Genomic DNA, 19,966 nt, shown 5'->3' on the forward strand with positions numbered 1-19,966 from the left:
CCCAGAAACTACATCTCCCAAATGACAAAATCATAATGTTTTGAGTGATGGTCACTCCTTGTATAGTGAGATGTTTTGTTGCCAAATTTGGTGTGATTTCGTTCATTGGTTCTTTTGTTTTTAAGGTACTCATTATGCACAGAGCATTTATATATATATAGATTGCAGGGAACAACTGTGTGTCAGCATAGCCTTTTTCTTGCTTTACATATGAATAATGATGAGTGGTCCAAAACGTTTCTTCATAGTCATAGCATAGAACTGAATATCCCAGGTTTCACAGAAATAGGTACACTTTGCTGAGCTATTTGCTGAGCTGGTTGCTGGATTGTAGCTCACATTGCCCCTAGCCAGTAAGGCCAATGATGAAGGCTCACATTTGACTGACACATTTGGGACATAGGTTCCCTATCCCTCTAGTGCTCTTCCTTTTTTCCAGAACGTCTATTTGTTCTTTACGGACTGCAAAATCTTAATTTCTCCCAGCAGGCGTTTAAGGATGAACATTTTTTTCTCAGCTAAAAGAACCGACAATGATATGGAGAGTGTTGATGTGATAATTATACTTTGTTCATGATATAATCATGGAAACTAGTCTTGTGTGTTTTCAATGCCTCCTACTTCCAGGCAAGTTAAAGTACATTGGGTTGTTGTAGGTTTTTCTGGGTTATGTGGCCATGTTCTAGAGGCATTCTCTTCTGACGTTTCGCCTGCATCTATGGCAAGCATCCTCAGAGGTAGTGAGGTCTGTTGGAAGTAGGAAAATGGGTTTATATATCTGTGGAATGACCAGGGTGGGACAAAGGACTCTTGTCTGCTGGAGCTAGGTGTGAATGTTTCAACTGACCACCTTAATTAGCATTTGATGGCTTGGCAGTGCCTGGGGGAATCTTTTGTTGAGAGGTGATTAGATGTGCCTGATTGTTTACTCTCTGTTGTTTTGCTGTTGTAATTTTAGAGTTTTTTAATACTGCTAGCCAGATTTTGTTCATTTTCATGATTTCCTCCTTTCTGTTGAAATTGTCCACATGCTTGTGTATTTCAATGGCTTCCCTGTGTAGTCTGACATGGTGGTTGTGAGAGTGGTCTAGCATTTCTGTGTTCTCAAATAATATGCTGTCTCCAGGTTGGTTCATCAGGTGCTCTGCTATGGCTGACTTCTCTGTAATTCAGAGAAGTCAGCCATATTCTCTGTAATTCAGCAAAACAACAGATTTGATTGCCATTGATTGCCAGATGCAAACTGTCATTTCAGTACCATCAACAGGAAAGAAAGCTGTATTATGTATGTAAGAAAAAGCCCTCTCAATATGGGGAAAAAGTTGTCTTAGAATCAAAGAAATGCTGTGTGTTTGTGTGTGTGGCATTGCATGGAAATGCATCTCAGCTACATTACCTTAAAATAAGCCCCCTTCTACACTCCCATATAATCCACATTATCAAAACGGATGATTCACATTATGTGCTTTGAACTGGATTATATGGCAGTGTAGGCTCATATAATGCAGTTCAAAGCACATAATGTGAATCATCTGTTTTGATAATCTGGATTATATGGGAGTGTAGAAGGGGGCTTATTTTCAGGCAATGTAGCTGAGATGCATTTCCATGCAATGCTACACTGCCATATAATCCAGTTCAAAACCGATAATCTGTATTTTATATGGCAGTGTAGAAGGGGCAAAAGAGACACAAATTAGATCCTGCTTTCTTGTTCTCAAATTAACAAGCTTGATTTGGCACTGAAGTTGAACCCAGCTTTTGTGCCTCCTCCCTCCCCAACAGATGCTTTCTGGGCAGCAACAAGGCTCACAACATAGTAGCAGGCTAGACTTGCCTTGTATCTGTTTCAGCAGTTCTCCCTGGAAACCTGCCTTTGGCTCCTATTGGCTTGTCTAGAGAATCCCCTGTTGTTGTGGGCCAATTGGATCAGAGAGTCTGGTGTGGGCGGGTACTGGGTTTGTTGCCGGACCATGTGCTCTTGGGGAAGTATGGCTGATGGGACTCTTGAAATTGTCTCACTTATGTGAAGTAAAATTAAAATGGTTGGTTCTTTTGCATCCCAAATGTTGCTTTCCCTAGCAGCTTGATGTTTTTCTTGAATCAAGCCTGTTTCAGTTGCCTTTCATTTTATGGCTGGCCTATTATATCAAAGGTACATATGCCGTGATGCCTCACTATAGTTTTGGTGGTGGTTGAGGGAATCTCAGTGCATATATAGTACTTTGGCAAGGAAAAGCACATAAGGATTAATAGAGTAGGGCACGAGGGAAGGCTCTCATAAGCACCTTCAAGTGACAGGTGAGTGCTTTTCCCCTCCAGAGGATGGGATATAAATAAATATAGTAATACAATTATGTCTGTGGCCTCCCAGACTTAAATCGGGACATTAACGGCCTTAACCAGGGGACCAGCACTATGATATCACTCAGACAAAAGACATTTCACATCTCCTTTAGACATATCCATATTATAAGCAGTTGACCGTATCCATAGGTTCTGTATCCACAAATTCAGCTAACCAAAGTTCAAACATATTCAGGGGAAAATTTTCTAAAAGCAGACCTTGATTTTGCTGTGCACTAAGCTCAATGCTGATATGTTTATTTGTTTATTTATTTCATAAACATGTACCCCGCCCTTCTCAACTCACGGCGGCCTCACAGCAAATTTATTTATTATTATTTATTTACAGTATTTACATTCCGCCCTTCTCACCCCGCAGCAGACTCAGGACGGATTACAGTGTACACATATATGGCAAACATTCAATGCCAATTTGACATACAACGTATACAGACATATACAGAGGCTATTTAGCTTTTTCTGACCGCCAGGGGAGCTGTCGCTTCCATTGTCCATCTGCGACACTGATGAAGTACTTCCGCATTCCCCACATGCTGGAGTCTTTTTATAGCCTCATAAAATAGTTAATTAGGCTCCCCACACAAGGTGGTACCTAATTTTCCTACTTCACAGATGCAGCTGTCTTTCGGGTTGCAAAGGTCGACAACAGGCTACACAATTGGTTGGAAGCACACTCCAACCCGGGCTGGCTTCGAACTCATGACCTTTTGGTCAGAGCGATCTTAATGCAGCTGACACTTAGCCAGCTGAACCACAATCCTGGTGCAAACACCATTCGGTGCCATCATAGCGATAAAAACAATCAACAAATTCATTAAAACAACCATTAAACAATTGTTAAAACACGCCAATTAAAATTCAGGTCCAGGTCAGTTCATTGTCACTTCGAAACTGCTTATATCTTCTTCATACAAGCCGCTATTCAATGGTCAAACACAAGGTCCCACAGCCAAGTCTTGAGTTTCCTTCTAAAGGACAGGAGGGAGGTGGCCAATCTGATGTCTTTGGGGAGGGAATTCCACAGGCGGGGAGCCACTGTTGAGAAGGCCCTGTCTCCCGTCTCCACCAATCGCATTGGCAGTGAGATCGAGAGCAGGACCTCTCCAGATGATCTTAAACTTCGTGATGATTCGTAGCAGGAGATATGTTCGGACATGTAGTCTGGGCCAGAACCGTTTAGAGCTTTAAAGGTTAAAACCAACACTTTGAATTGTGCTCGGTAGTAGATCAGCAGCCAGTGGAGCTGGTGTAACAGAGGACTTGTATGTTCCCTGTACGCTGCTCCGGTGAGCAACCTGGCTGCTGACCATTGGACTAATTGAAGCTTCCGGCCAGTCTTCAAAGGCAGCCCCACGTAGACCGCGTTGCAGTAGTCTAGTTGGGATGTAACAAGAGCGTTGTCAGACGTTGTAGCCCCTTACCATTTTACAGATCCTCAGGCTCTCTGGCATTAATTTGTTTACCATTTAGTATAAGGAATGCCATGTTAATATGCCGTTGCATAGAGTGAGACTTGTGGTGCCCATTCTATGCAACGGGACTTGTACAGATTATGGTGCCCACAGTCTTGGAACTGAATCCCTGTAAACACATTGACAAAATGATGATATTCATGAATCTGCAGTGGAAATAGTCCATGAGCTTTGGTGGATCTTGATTTGTATTCTAGACAATTGTAGAGATGAGGGTTCATCCTCAGGTTATGCTGCAATCACCTGTTTCCTCCTGTGCCCCCCTTTCCCAGGCTACCTGGGGTACAGCTGGCTGTGTCAGACTCCTCAGATGAAGGTGAACTGTTCCTAAAAAAGCAAGAGGATTTTGAGCGCAAGTACAACTTCCGTTTTGAGGAGCCTGAGGCACAAGTGGTGAGTGAAACCATATCTTGAGTTTCTGGGATGGGAGGATGTTGGGCTACGAGGTTGGCCATTTGCTCAGAGCCATCTCTAAGTAAGAGCATGGTCTCCATTGTGAAGAGACTCGGGATGTAGGAGAGCACCACTGGGTTCACTTCTCCTTCTTTGTTTGAAGAATGTGAGGTCAGTGTAATCTCCCATTTTCATTTCTTCTCATCTCAATTTCCTTGTCAACAGGTGCAGACATATCCCCGCATAATTGCAACTTCGGTTCGCCGTAAGGATGAGCGTCGCAAAGAGAAGCGCCAGGAAATCCGTGAGCGCAAGAAGAAAGTGAGTAATTCTGCTGTGTCTGGCTCATGTTTCAGCTCCCTTTTTCCTGACTTGAGTAAATTCACATGGCAGGTGAAATGTATATGCACTGAAAATAAATCCTTACTTAAGGAGGAAAGAGAATAACAACAATAATTATCAATACATGATGTCATCAAGATGCAGCGGGATAAAACTATGACAGATTGATGACATCATGTATTGATTGTTCTGTGTCTATTATTCAACCCCCAGGCAAAGATTTGTGTCACTTATTTTGAAGTTATATATATATACAGACTGTACATCTCAGAAAATAGTAGAATTTTTAGCTGGTGGGAGGCTATTTGTCCCATATTCAGTAACCCAATTAGCATAGACAACTAAGAAATTATATCTTTATTTCATTATATTTTGCATAGTTCTATTTGCTGGTTTTACAGGGGTCTGTAAAATGGTTTTAAAGTTATGTTTACTATAATTAATAAAATATTTTTTGTATTGTTGAAGGCTTTCATGGCTGGAATCACTGGGTTGTTGTAGATTTTTCGGGCTATATGGCCATGTTCTAGAAATATTCTCTCCTGATGTTTTGCCTGCATCTGTGGCAAGCATTCTCAGAGGTTGTGAGACTTCACAACCTCAGAGGTTGCTTGCCATAGATGCAGGCGAAACATCAGGAGAGAATGCTTCTAGAACATGGCCATATTGCTTGAAAAACCTACAACCCAAAATATTTTTTGATTTTGTTCATGTCTTATTCCATATATGATAAAAAGCCTTTGGCTAATGCAATTCATTTATGGCTAAGTGTGAAGGCCAAGATATTTGCCTAATGAGGAGCTAGATGTCTGATTAACACAGGCAATGGGCTTTTTACTTAATTTTGCACTTTGCTTCCTCTTAAAAGGAGAGGGAACAGAAGCAGGAGGAGCTGAAACAGCTGAAGAATCTGAAACGGCGGGAGATCATAGAACGACTGGAGAAGCTGCAGGAAATCACTGGCAGTGAGGCTGGCACCTTTCAAGAGGGAGACCTCGACGGCGACTTTGACCCTGCCCAGCATGATCGGCTCATGGAGGTATTTCTCCATCCTACCATAGACCAGGCCTCTTGATGTGCAGCTAGGCTCCTGTGTGATACAGAGTTACTTTCAGAGATTCATTTCTTGAAGTAATTTTCTGTGTCGAAACTTTAAGACTTGTTTTTTTAATACTGGTAGCCAGATTTTGTTCATTTTCATGGTTTCCTCCTTTCTGTTGAAATTGTCCACATGCTTGTGGATTTCAATGGCTTCTCTGTGTAGTCTGACATGGTGGTTGCGAGAGTGGTCCAGCATTTCTGAGTTCTCAAATAAAATGCTGTGTCCAGGTTGTTTCATCAAGTGCTCTGCTATGGCTGACTTCTCTGGCTGAAGTAGTCTGCAGTGCCTTTCAGGTTCCTTGATTCGTGTTTGGGCAATGCTGCGTTTGGTGGTCCCTGTGTAGACGTCAGGCCCGATGGGCAGCATGAGCCAGCCAAGGGCAGCTGCTCCATGTGGCCTACTCGCGCATAAAGCACCTCGCGAGGAGCAGCTGCTCTTGGCTGGCTCACGCTGCCCATCGGGCCTGACGGATAGCATGAGCTTGCCAAGGGAGGAGCAGCCCTGCGCTGCCTACTTGCGCATAAAGCACCTCGCGAGGTGCTTTATGCGTGAGTAGGCCACACAGAGCAGCTGCCCTTGGCTGGCTCAAGCTGCCCATTGGGCCCGAAGGATAGCGTGAGCCAGCCAAGGGAGGGGCACTGTGGGGGAGGGGGCGCTCCTCCTCTGTGGGCCGGATAAGTGCCCTTGGCGGGCCGGAAGTGGCCCGCGGGCTGTAGTTTGGGGACCCCTGATTTAGTCAATTGTCACTGAGCTTGGTAAAAGAGCTTCCTGTAGTGATTGTCCAATATCTTTTAAAGGTTGATTAAGTGCAGTGATACTACAATATGTGAGATGGCTTAATGGAAGCTTGGTGACTATCTGAAATGCTTGGGACTGGAAGAATTCATATTTGTATGTGTGTATGTATATATATGTATGTGTGTGTGTGTGTGTGTGTGTGTATATATATATATATATATATATGGAAGAGAGAGAATGGGGAGGGTCCCAGAAATGGCACCCAAGTCTAAATACAACATTCATTTTTGCATTATAGACACCCCATACACATATCCTGGTGGTAACAATATTTTAAATAATGTCACCATCTGTTTTGGACTCTGGAGATGACTAAGTTGTTATTGAAATGGAGGAGGAACAGGTGAAAGATGATATGGCCAAGTGGGCACAAAATTTTGGTAAACACATACAAATGGAACAATGGGAAAGGTTCTGGATAAAGAGTTTGTAATTTACGCTGAGTAAAAATATATTTTTGTAAAATGATGTATACCAGAAAGGATTGCTAAAATGTATAAAATAGTTCTAGCGATGGGTGGAAATGTTGGGGAATGTCCTGTACTTTTTAATTGTATGTAGTGGTCATGTAAAAAAACCCAGACATGCTGGGCACAAATCCATACTATTTTAGAAGAAATAGTTAAAGTGACATTTGAAATGAAACCTGAACTCTATCTGCTTGGGATGAATAACTCAATGCTAAGTGTGGAAGGTTATTGCTATACATCCCGCTCTAGCTTGAAAGAGCCAGGAGACCAAGGGCACATCCCCACTCACCGTTTAGGTCAATTTGGAACCAGTTTGGCATAAACTGTTTCCATTGTGATGATTATTAGACCTGATTTTGGGGGGGGGGGGGGGAAGGTGAGGCATTGAATTTTGCCATTTATTATGTTGTAAACCGCTTTGAGTCCGTCCCCCCTTCCAGGGTGAGAAAGGCGGTATAGAAATATCGTTAATAATAATAATAATAATAATAATAATAATAATAATAATAATCTGTGTGGATGTTTTGAATTTTAGATTCAGCCTTCACATGTATGGGTTTTACTTTTGAGGATTTGATAGTTTACAGATTTGATTACTGTGCTTTCTATAGGAATCTCCGGGCCCTTGAGCATGACTGTATGGTCAGTCTCCACTATAGAGTCATACTAGAGGACCTAGAATTCCTAGAGGGAACATTTCTTTAGATATTTGTAGGTCCTCCAGCATGATTCTATGTGGTCAACTTCTCAACAGAAGTTGACCATCGGATTACATTAGATAACCTAGAGATTCCTAGATTTAGTCTTCTCTCTCAGATTAAAAAGATACTTTTATTTGCAGTTTTTCCACTTTGGGGGGGTGGGTTCTTGTGCCCCTAACCCCAACAAATATGGAGGCTGACTATATTTTAGATTTTGGAACTTCAAATTAGGATGCTCAACCTGTATTTAAAAGCACAGGCTGAGCATCCCTCATTTGACGTTGCAAAATGATCTTTCTGTGCTCCTTTTAAGGATTTTAACATCATAATCTTGTGAGAGGAGACCAAAAATCAAAAATGAACTTCCCATAATTTTGAACCATTGTGACAGCTTTCAGAGATTTGTATTTCTCACGACACTATTATGAGGAGCAATAAAGAAGCCCTTTGTTTCTTATTTCTCTGTCTGTTCCAGAAATTCTTTGGCGATGAGTACTATGGAGTTGGTGAGGAGGAGAAACCACAATTTGAGGCAGAGGAAGGAATTGATGGTATGTTGAAAAGGCGTGGAGGAAGAAGCCATTTGTGTGTTTGGTAAACCTGTATTTGAACCACTACTTCTAGGTCAGGGATGAGCAGCTTGTGGCTTTCCGGGTGTTTCTAGCCCCTTAACCATAAGCAGCATATCCAGGGTTCTTGGGAGATGTAGTTCAAAGAAAGTGAAATGTGCCTCAAGTCTCAACTGAGTGAATTGCCATGAAGGAATGCATGAGAGAGAGAGTGGAACTCTCAGCAGTGGAACTCTCTGCCCCGGAGTGTGGTGGAGGCTCCTTCTTTGGAAGCTTTTAAACAGCGGCTGGATGGCCATCTGTCGGGGGTGATTTGAATGCAATATTCCTGCTTCTTGGCAGGGGGTTGGACTGGATGGCCCATGAGGTCTCTTCCAACTCTTTGATTCTATGATTCTATGAGTAAAGTCCTCCTGAGAAGTAAAGTCCTCCAAAGAAGATGGATCCACCGATCTCCAGTATAGTCTCTTCCATTACCAATCAGCAGGGAACCCCTTTCTTCTCATTTGAATGCATTCATTTGTGTTCTACTCTCTGGAGCAGAAAAAGTTTTCCAGTTGAGTTGAGATTTGTAGCTTAGAAAGGGTAGAGTGAAGATGTTGGGCGTTAGTGAGAGGAGTTTAGGTTTTTGAAGAAGAACTTTGATAAGTCTTTTGTTTAGTATTCAGGGTAGCTATAGAGAAGTATAGCTAGAATACTGTGTGGAGCAGAACCCCGTTAGTCGGCTATTATTTTCCTAAGGAAGGCTAGTTCAGGTTTTGGCTAGATTCCTAAGGGGGATTTTTGTGGGAGTTACTTTTAGAGATTCATTTCCTGAAGTAATTTTCTGTGTTGAAACTTTAAGACTTGTAACTCAGAGGTTTCTAAGATCTTTACTCAAACGAAACCACAAGCTTTGTATGCCAGAACTTTACTGAAACCAATAAGCATTTGTACTTCAATTATTCAAGCCTGTTCAATAAAAGTTCTTGCTATTTTTATCAATTTATACCAGTCTCAGTGTGAATACCTTTGTGGTCAAAGTGTTATTCAAGTCAGTTTTTAACAGCCTCTAAGAAATCTATAGGTACACAGAGTGTGATACAGAACAACCTTTCAATAATGCCTCAGCCGGTTTATTAGTAATATGCTGGCAGCGGAAATCTTTTAAAGAATCATTTCAAGTCTCTCAGTTCCAGTGGTTCCCAGTTCTTAGCTTTTAAATATTTAGTTGGTTCATCAGCCATATTCCCTCTATATTTTGGTGAGCTAGCCTGTAGTGGTGGTGGCATTGTTATAATTTGATAGGTTGCTGTGTGGTCATTACAATTTGGCTAATTTTTATTATCGAATAAAGTTCCCTACTTTCCCCTACAATCGTTATACAGGTCATCACTTCTTAATCTCTCTCTTTCTATCCCTGATCCAGAGGAATGGAATTGGGACAAGTGGACAGGCGAGGATGGTGCCGAGGCAGAAGCTGACATGTGTTTTCAGGGGGAAGAAGAGAACCAGCCGCACTGTGAGGATCCTGACTTTGTTGTACGTCTACCTTTTTTATTCCCTGAGGCAGGCCTCTCAGCCCTTGCTGGCTGCTTGGAAAGTGAAGCTCTTGCCCCACATTGGCCCCGTAACTTAGTTTAGAGCTGACAGCAGATAATACCTGGGAAAAGCAGGGGAGAGTCCATATACTTTCTAAATCAGTGTAATTCTTAGTAGAATTCTTGGAAATATGAGGGGCAAAATCGTGACTGGGTGAAAAGGGACATCATAGAATCATAGAATTGGAAGACCCCAAGGCCATCCAGTCCAATTCCCTGCCGTGCAGGAAAACCACATCAAAGCACCCCCAACAGATGGCCATCTCTGTTTAAAAGCTCCCAAAGAAGCCACACTCCAAGGCAGAGAGTTCCACTGTTGAAGAGCTCTTATGGTCAGGAAGTTCTTCCTAATGTTCAGGTGGAATCTCCTTTCCTGTCATTTGGAGCATTCCTCCATTGAGTCCTAGATAAACCTACTCCCTCTTCCTTATGACATCCTTTCAGATAGAGGGCGGGAATTCTCTTCACTCTTTGAAAGAGCAATGAAAGCTTGTATTCAAAGTGAGCCTTATTGAAATCCTACTCAGTCGTGAAGTGGCCAATCCTAAATGTTAATGGGGATCCCCTACAACCAATTGATTGGGGGCTGTGGGCTTGTCTGTGAACTCCTTGTTGACTTGTCTGAGCAGCCAATGGTGATTTTCATCTGATTGTTCTGCTTGCCGCTTGCTTTCTTACCTTGCATTTCCTCTCAAACCCTACTTACAGATGGATGCAGACTATGACCCTTCCCAACAGCCTGGCCCATCAAAAAGGAAGCGGAAGATGGACATCCCGCTTCTGGGCAAGAAGAAGCGCAAGTCACATTTTGCAGAGGCGATCGGTCAGAAAAAAGAACCTTTTGACCCAGGTAAGGACATTGGATGGTTGGCATTATAGAAGTTTCTGGTTAGGAAGGATTGAAAGAGGATTCTGGGTTGTTGTAGGTTTTTGGGTTGTTTGGCCGTGTTCTAAAAGCATTCTCTCCTGACGTTTCGCCTGCATCTGTGGCAAGCATCCTCAGAGGTTGTGAAGATTCTCTTTGGGTATGGAGATTTCAGTGTAGTGGCAGAAAGGGAAGGACTTCTGGCCAGTACAACCACTGCATGAGCGCTCTGATCCAAGTGCAGGAAGACCTCTGTCAGGCCAGAAAAATAGGCCAAAACGTTTCAAGGAGACCTACATTTTTGGTCCAGTCTCAAGACAGAGATTAAAACTGGTTCTAAAATGCAAACCTCTTGTCCATGGAGATGTTTGGGAAACCAGAGCAGAATGACGGTGGGCCTTCAACTCAATGTGTGGCTCTGGACAAACTCTTTTCTCTCTGGGTTGTTGTAGGTTTTTTTGGGCTATATGGTCATGTTCTAGAGGCATTTTCTCCTGACGTTTCGCTTGCATCTATGGCAAGCATCCTCAGAGGTAGTGAGGTCTATTGGAACTAGGAAAAAGGGTTTATATATCTGTGGAATGACGAGGGTGGGGCAAAGAACTCTTGTCTGTTGCTGCTAGGTATGAATGTTTCAACTGATCACCTTGATTAGCATTTGATGGCCTGACAGTGGCTGGGGCAATCTTTTGTTGAGAGGTGATTAAATGTGCCTGATTGTTTCCCCTCTGTTGTTTTGCTGTTGTAATTTTTCTCTCTTTCTGTCTTGAGAGAGACAGAATTCCATGGACTGAATAGCCAAAGAAAGATGTGCATCGGCCCCACCTGTGCTGAAAGACACCATCCTATTTCCACCTCAGCAAGTTGCTTTTCGTTTTGCAGAGACCAAGACATTTGAACAGTATCTGGATGAGTTCTACCGCCTGGACTATGAGGATCTGGTTGGGGACCTGCCCTGTCGTTTCAAATATCGGACTGTCGTCCCCTGCAGCTATGGGCTGACGACTGAGGAGGTAAGCTGTGCCCATGGCAGAATAGGAAGGGAATACAAGCACTCCCTGAGTTACAAATTAAGAACAGGGGTGAGACAACAAGAAGTGAGAGAAATCCGCCTCTAGGATGAGAAATTAATAATAATAATAATAATAAACTTTATTTATACCCCGCCACCATCTCCCCGATGGGGACTCGGAGCGGCTTACAACAAAATAAAACCAGAGCATAAACAATAAACAACATCATCAAATTACTGGGTTGTTGTAGGTTTTTCGGGGCAATATGGCCATGGTCTAGAGCAGTGGTTCTCAACCTGGGGTCCCCAGATGTTTTTGGCCTTCAACTCCCAAAAACCCTAACAGCTGGTAAACTGGCTGGGATTTCTGGGATTGTAGGCCAAAAACATCTGGGGACCCCAGGTTGAGAACCACTGGTCTAGAGGCATTCTCTCCTGACGTTTCGCCTGCATCTATGGCAAGCATCCTCAGAGATAGTGAGGTCTGTTGGAACTAGGAAAAAGGGTTTATATACCTGTGGAATGAGACAAAGGACTCTTGTCTGCTGGAGTTAGGTGTGAATGTTTCAACTGATCACCTTGATTAGCATATAATGGCCTGATAGTGCCTGGATCCAACTTTTGTTGAGAGGTGATGAGATGTCCTTGTTTGTTTCCTCTCTGTTGTTGTGCTGTTGCAATTTTAGAGTTTTTTAATACTGGTAGTTCCAACAGACCTCACTACCTCTGAGGATGCTTGCCATAGATGCAGGCGAAATGTCAGGAGAGAATGCCTCTAGACCAGGGGTCCACAAACTTTTTAAGCAGAGGGCCAGGTCACAGTCCATCAAACTGTTGGCAGGCCAGATTATAATTCGAAAAAAATACGAATGAATTCCTATGCACACTGCACATATCTTATTTATAGAGCAAAAACATTTAAAAAACAATACAATAATTAAAATTAAGAATAATTTTAACAATTATAAACTTATTAGTATTTCGATGGAAAGTGTGGGCCTGCTTTTGGCTGATTAGATAGGATTGTTGTTGCTGTGTGCTTTCAAGTCGTTTCATACTTAGGTTGACCCTAAGCGAGGGCCAGGTAAATGACCTTGGAGGGCCGCATCTGACCCCTGGGCCTTAGTTTGAGGACCCCTGCTCTAGTCCATGGCCATATAGCCCGAAAAAACTTACAACAACCCAGTGATTCCGGCCATGGAAGCCTTCGACAATACATCATCAAATTACATCAAGAAAAAAAATTATAAACACAGTAATAAAATAACATTCCAATAGGTACAATCACAATAACAATGGGCAGGCCACATGTACAGGATAAAAACGATTCTAAGACTCTAATGAAATAAAAATAAGAGCAAGTTATCTGCAGGGAACTAGTAAAAACATACATAGTTGTGAAGCTAAACTTCCCATTTGGAGGGCGTGTATTCCAGTGGGAAGAGCGTTGAGGGGTGAAATGGTGTCATATTGTGCACCTACTCGCCAAAGGCGCAGCAGAAGAGCCAGGTTTTAAGGTTCTTTTTGAACATTTCAAGAGAAGGGGCTTTCCTGATCTCTAATGAGTTCCAAAGTCGGAAAGCCACAGAGGAGAAGGTTTCTCCCTTGTACCCACAAGACAAGCTTTTGAGATTGGTAGGGGTGAAAGGAGGGCCTCCCCCAAAGATCTAAGGGCCTGGGTTGGTACGTGGTGAGAGATACAGTCACGAAGGTAGGTGGGTCCCAAACCATTTAGGGCTTTGTAGGTGATAACCTGTACCTTGAATTGGGACCGGAAAATAAACAGCAGCCAGTGGAACTCCTTAAACATGGGAGTCAACCGCTCCCTATAACTAGCCCCAGTTATTAATCTGGCTGCTGAATGTTGGACAAGTTGTAATTTCCGGGCCGTCTTCAAGAGTAGCCCCACGTAGAGTGCATTGCAGTAGTCTCTCCTGGAAGAGTTGTCATAATGGGGGGGGGGGGGGGAATCTCCACTAAAGCTTTATCACCAAATCCTTGTTTCCACAACATGCCAACTTTTTTCAGAATCCAATTCTCACAGGGACAGAAATTGATTTGAAATCTTCTGAACAGGGACACAGACAGCAAAACAAGCACCACAGGGGTGTGTTAACCCTTCCTTATGCTATCCAAAGCTAATATGTATATGTTTGGCTGCAGTTACCCTTTAAAAAGTGTACCTGTTTCAACTTACATACAAATTCAACTTTAGAACAAACGTATAGGACCTATCTTGCTCATAACTTAGGGACTACCTGTACCCTCCTTTCCCTTGAGGGACCAGGATGTATGCTCTTCAGAATAGCACAATAAACAAATTATCCTTTTCCTTCCAGATTTTGGCAGCTGATGACAAAGAACTGAACCGCTGGTGTTCTCTGAGGAAGACCTGCATGTTCAGGTGGGCAGGCAGGGTGGCTTGCAATGACTATACTATAAACAGATGGGAACAGTGTGGTGGCGTGAAACTGGGGTCCTGATGTGCCAAAGCAGACTTGGGCATGGGAACTTCTGAGTCCTGGGACTAAAGACTGAGGCTTGCACATCTCCCTTAGCTTTGAAGGCCTTACGAATGAGTCCTGTTGGAAACCGTGCATGGTTGGCAAAGGTGTGTGGCTTCCTGCTTACATCTAAGCCTAATAAAGTGGGCACATTGCATCCAACAGCAAATCCTTTTTTTTTTTTTGTAATGTGTACCTTCAAAATTGAAATGCTCGTTAGATTCGATGGCACATTATACTTGAGTAAACGGTGGTCCACACTCTTGTTACATCCCAAATAGATTACTGCAACACACTCTACGTGGAGTTGCCTTTGAAGACTGTTTGGAAACTCCTACTAGTCCAACGAACAGCAGCCAGGTTACTCACCGGAGCGACATTCAAGGAGCATACCACCCCCCTGTTATGTCAGCGCCACTGGCTGCCGGTCCAGTTCCGAGCACAATTCAAAGTGCTGGTCTTGGCCTATAAAGCGCTATACGGTTCCGACCCAGCTTACTTGTCCAAATGTATCTCCCTCTACAATCCACCTCAGAGTTTAAGATCTTCAGGGGAGGCCCTGCTCTCAATCCCGCTTCCCTCACAAGCACGATTGGCAGGGATGAGAGATGGGGCCTTCTCGGTGGTGGCTCCCTGCCTGTGGAAAACAATCCTTAGCGAAATTAGGTCGGCTCCATCTCTCCTCTCCTTTAGAAAAAAAGGATGAAATCATGGCTTTGGGACCAGGCATTCGGGTAATAGGCTTAGCAGTAAAAACCGCAATGAATGATGAGGATTGGGTTGTTGTAGGTTTTTTCGGGCTATATGGCCATGTTCTAAAGGCATTTTCTCCTGACGTTTCGCCTGCATCTATGGCAAGCATCCTCAGAGGTAGTGAGGTCTGTTGGAAGAAGGAAAATGGGTTTGTCTTCTGGAGCTAGGTGTGAATGTTTCAACTCTAAAATTAGAACAGCACAACAACAGAGTGGAAACAAACAAGGACATCTAATCACCTCTCAACAAAAGATTGCTCCAGGCACTGCCAGGCAATCAAATGCTAATCAAGGTGGTCAGTTGAAACATTCACACCTAGCTCCAGAAGACAAGAGTCCTTTGTCCCACCCTGGTCATTCCACAGATATATAAACCCTTTTTCCTAGTTCCAACAGACCTCACTACCTCTGAGGATGCTTGCCATAGATGCAGGCGAAATGTCAGGAGAAAATGCCTCTAGACCATGGCCATATAGCCCGAAAAAACCTACAAAAACCCAGTGATTCCAGCCATGAAAGCCTTCGACAATAATTAATGAGAATTGATAATAGACAGGCTTCGGACTGGGACTCTGGACACTGAATTGGATCTGGATGTGGCTATATTGTTGTTAATATTGTTTTAATATATTTTATAATTTAATGTTTTAACCAATGTTTAATTTGTGTTATATTGCTTTTGTTTGTATGTGTTGGCATCTAATTGTTGTCGATTGTAAGCCCCCCTGAGCTCCCCCCCCCCGTGTCCTCCCCCCGGTTTTGAGAAGTACGGGAGATGGGATACAAATGTTTGAAATAAATAAATACAATAGTATTAACACCTCTCAGCAAGAGATTTTCCCAGGCTCAGACAGGCCTTCAAATGCTAATGAAGGTGGTCAGTTGAAACATTCACATCTAGCTCCAGCAGAGAAAAGCTCTTTGCCCCACCCCAGCCATTCCACAGATATATAAACCCATTGTCCTAATTCCAACAGACCTCACTACCTCTGAGGATGCTTGCCATAGATGCAGGCGAAACGTCAGGAGAAATGCCTCTAGAACATGGCCCTATAGCCCGAAAAAACCCACAAGAACCTAGTGATTCCAGCCATGAAAGCCTTCGACAATACATTAAATACAATAGTTGGTTGTGAATTTACATTTGTTTATATTTAAGGTATTTGTATGTGTTTGAAATGAGGAGGGCTGAGCTGGAAGGTGAGGAGGGACTTCCTACTTTGAGTCTCTGACAGAAGTGTCCTCTTTGTAGATCAGAAAACGAGGAACTGCGGGACAAGACCATATATGAGAAGAAGGGCCAAGATACATGGAAGAAGAAACAAATTCTTAAGTCTCTTCAAGCAGAGTATGTATTCGGATGATGGTGGTGGTGATGGTGGTGGTTTGGTTGAGGACTGCTCAAGTAGTATCCCAAGGGTCTCAAAACAATTGCAAGTCTGGAAGTGATATTGATAGACATCTAAGCAAATGGTCTGATTCAAACATATCAGCATTACTGTGCAAACCCATTTTTACTCTTGCCAGTCTCCCTAACTTGCAAGTCATTATTAGAAGTGAGCAAGGGACTAGAGCAGTGTTTCTCAACCTTCCTAATGCCGGGACCCCTTAATACATTTCCTCAGGTTATGGTGTCCCCCAACCATAAAATTATTTACGTTGCTACTTCCTAACTATAATTTTGCTACTGTTATGAATCGTAATGTAAATATCTGATATGCAGGATGGATTTTCATTCACTGGGCCAAATTTGGCACAAATACCCGATACGCCCAAAATTGAATATTGATGAGATTTGGGGGGGGGGGGGGGAGTTGATTTTGTCATTTCGTAGTTGTAGTTGCTGGGATTACTAGTTCACCTACACTCAAAGAGCATTCTGAACTCCACCATTTCCTTCCCCTTAATTTCCTTCCCTCCCTCCTTTCTTCATCCCCCTCCTTTCTTTCCCTTCTTCTTTCCTCTTTCCTTCCTTCCTTCCTTCCTCCCTTCCTGTCCCTCCTTCTTTCTTTTCCTTCCTGTTCCTCCTTCCTTCCTTTTTCCTTTCCTTCTTTCTAAGATATAAATACAATATTAAATGGAAGGGACAGTCAAGAAGTAACGAGAGAAGGAGGGAAAAGGGGAAGGAAGGAGATAAGCAGGGAGGGAAAGAAGGAAAGAAAGAAAGATAGAGAAGCAAAGAAGGAGAGAAGGAAATAAAAAAGTGAAAGGAAAAAGAGAGGGAAGGAAGGAGAGAAGGAACAAAAGATAGGGAGGGAGGGAGGGAGGGAGGGAGGGAGGGAAGGAAGAAAGGAAGGAAGGAAGGAAGGAAGGAAGGAAGGAAGGAAGGAAGGAAGGAAGGAAGGCAGGCAGGCAGGCAGGCAGGCAGGCAGGCAGGCAGGCAGGCAGGCAGGCAGGCAGGCAGGCAGGCAGGCAGGCAGGCAGGCAGGAAGGATGGATGGATGGATGGATGGATGGATGGATGGATGTAATCAAAGAGCAAAGAAAGGGAGGAAAGAAACAGGTGGAGATGGAAGAAAGATGAGAGACAGGCCCGTAGCCAGGATTTCGTTTCGGGGGGGGGGGGCTGAATTCTTTTTCGGGGGGCTGAGATTCGGGGGGGGGGGGCTGAGTCTGAGTGAAAGAGGGTCTAGCCTAGTAAACCTTTTGTATCATTACCCCAATACCCCCATGCATATGGGATATATTGAGTATGGTGATCAGATCATGATATGAATAAACATAACAGTTTAAATAATGCACCAATAAGGCCTTCTCACGGACCACCATGAAAATTTCAGGGGGGGCTGAAGCCCCCCGAGGGCCCCCCCCCTCCCCGGCTACATGCCTGATGAGAGATAGGGAAAGAAAAAAAGGAAAGGAAGGAAAGAGGGAAGGAAAGAGAGAAAGAGGGAGGTAAGGTTGGCCACAGCAACGCGTGGCGGGTACAGCTGGTAAATAAATAAAATTACTGTTCACTTTGTAGCATGTCCCTTGACACCAGGTTTTTCGTTCTGCAGTGCAATAGTATCTCTAAGATTGAATCTTTTTGATTTGTCTACTTGCAGGCCAGAGGAAGCGGAAGATGTCAAGAAATCTCAGAGCAAGAAAGGGAAGAAGAGCAGGGAGAAGGCCAAGCGTCACGAGCTGCCTGCTCAAGAGATGCAACCAGACAGCCCTGATTGTGAGGAAAAAGAAGGACTCCTACTTCCAAAGCGAGCTGCCCAAAGTGAAGTGACCCCAGCAGCACGCAAGGAGTCAGAAGCCGCTCCTTCAGGCACCCCTTGTTCTGCGCAACCCAGCATTCAGAGACCAAAGAAGAAGAGAGGGCGGAAGGGGCTGGTGCTGGGCACCAAAGTGCGGGTGGGGGGTGCAGAGTTCAGTCGCCAGCGGCTCCAGGCCTATGGGCTCAACCCTAAGCGCTTGCACTACCGCCAGCTGCTTCGTGAGAAGCGGAAGAAGAAGACGTTGGGGAGGCCTGGACAGACTTCAGGGGGCAAAACGACACAGCCAAAGTAATGGAGAAAATACATTTCAACCTGTTTTGGGTTTGGAGAGCATCTCTGTTTACCTGGACATGGATACTTTGGCACTTTGAGTCTTCTTTCTTGGGCCCCAGAGGCATAAGAGGGTGCTTGTGGACCGGCTACAAATGGGGCACCTCAGCTGGATTCCTGTTCTCCTTCACTTTGAGCCCTTTGTATCTTGTTTGTAGAGTCGTCCAAATACATACTTCTTTTTCAAATATGTCTCATTGCTCTTTCTGCTGATTTGATCTGATCATTCACATCTTTCATGAGCTCTTTTTCTCAAAATTGCTGTCTTTTCCACCCCATTCAAACAGAAGTGTGCTTCCCAACCCTTCCATATGTTCTCCTGACCAGTTTAGGAGCAGGGCTTTGGTAATAAAATGCATTTTCAGCATCAGCCACTCTTAGGGACGTTGGCAAGATGATGTTGGTGTACTGCGCTCTCCCCGGGTTTGAAACTGCGACCTGTCGGTCTTCAGTCCTGCCGGCACAGGGGTTTAACCCACTGCATCACCGGGGGCTCCTGGATGCATTTGGACTGTGCTATAAACCTTATGAAAAGAATGCATTTGGATATTATTTTTTTGTCGTGTCAGGAGTGACTTGAGAAACTGCAAGTTGCTTCTGGTGTGAGAGAATTGGCCATCTAAAAGGACATTGCCCAGGGGATGCCCAGATGTTTTTGATGTTTTACCATCCTTGTGGGAGGCTTCTCTCATGTCCTCTCATGAGGAGCTGAAGCTGATAGAGGGAGCTCATCCGCCTCTCCCCGGGTTTGAAACTGCGACCTGTCGGTCTTCAGTCCTGCCGGCACAGGGGTTTAACCCACTGCATCACCGAGGGCTCCTGGATGCATTTGGATGGTAGATATTAGAGTATTAGGAAGAGGGAGGAGGTTTTGCAGCAGTGCACATGTTGCCCTGCCATCATCATAAGTGATCACTTGTGACCGAGTGATCGCCTTCAACTTGGGGTCTTTATTGACTACAAGTTAAACATGAGCCAACAATGTGATGTGGCGGCAAAAAATGCCAATGGGATTTGGCCTGCATCAATAGGAGCATAGTGTCTAGATCTAGGGAAGTCATGCTACCCCTCTATTCTGCTTTGGTTAGACCACACCAGGAATATTGTGTCCAACTCTGGGCACCACAATTCAAGAGAGATATTGACAAGCTGGAATGTGTCCAGAGGAGAGCGACTAAAATGATCAAGGGTCTGGAGAACAAGCCCTATGAGGAGCGGCTTAAAGAGCTGGGCATGTTTAGCCTGAAGAAGAGAAGGTTGAGAGGAGACATGATAGCTGTTCTGTCGCGTGCTGGGCCTGTAAAGAATTTCCTTTAGAACAGGACGTGCAACCTTTGCCCAGCGGGAAGAAGTTCTCAGAGGTTTTCCACCACAAATGATCCTTAGATGGCTCATGAAGTATAACAAAGTCTTTTATTAATGAACAATCAAACAGAACCTTCTCTTGTCTTCAATAAAGCTAAACAAATGCTTCCAGGCTTTATGCAACTGGTGACTTCCTAA

General features: G+C 43.9%; 1 protein-coding gene across 1 annotated transcript in view; it reads left to right on the forward strand.

The window, feature by feature from the left end:
* KRI1 (KRI1 homolog) overlaps positions 1-18,651 on the forward strand; it is a 38,626-nt gene extending 19,975 nt beyond the window's left edge. Inside the window, exons 10-19 of the mRNA XM_067464087.1 lie at positions 4,112-4,232; positions 4,458-4,553; positions 5,443-5,613; positions 8,121-8,196; positions 9,623-9,735; positions 10,503-10,644; positions 11,542-11,672; positions 14,011-14,075; positions 16,180-16,275; positions 17,975-18,651. Of these exons, the coding sequence (XP_067320188.1) occupies positions 4,112-4,232; positions 4,458-4,553; positions 5,443-5,613; positions 8,121-8,196; positions 9,623-9,735; positions 10,503-10,644; positions 11,542-11,672; positions 14,011-14,075; positions 16,180-16,275; positions 17,975-18,425 (1,462 nt within the window). The 3' untranslated portion in view covers positions 18,426-18,651. The remainder of the gene's footprint in view (positions 1-4,111; positions 4,233-4,457; positions 4,554-5,442; positions 5,614-8,120; positions 8,197-9,622; positions 9,736-10,502; positions 10,645-11,541; positions 11,673-14,010; positions 14,076-16,179; positions 16,276-17,974) is intronic.
* The last annotated feature ends 1,315 nt before the right edge of the window (positions 18,652-19,966 follow it).

Source organism: Anolis sagrei, chromosome 2 (assembly GCF_037176765.1).
Source record: "Anolis sagrei isolate rAnoSag1 chromosome 2, rAnoSag1.mat, whole genome shotgun sequence".
Lineage (NCBI taxonomy): Eukaryota > Metazoa > Chordata > Lepidosauria > Squamata > Dactyloidae > Anolis > Anolis sagrei.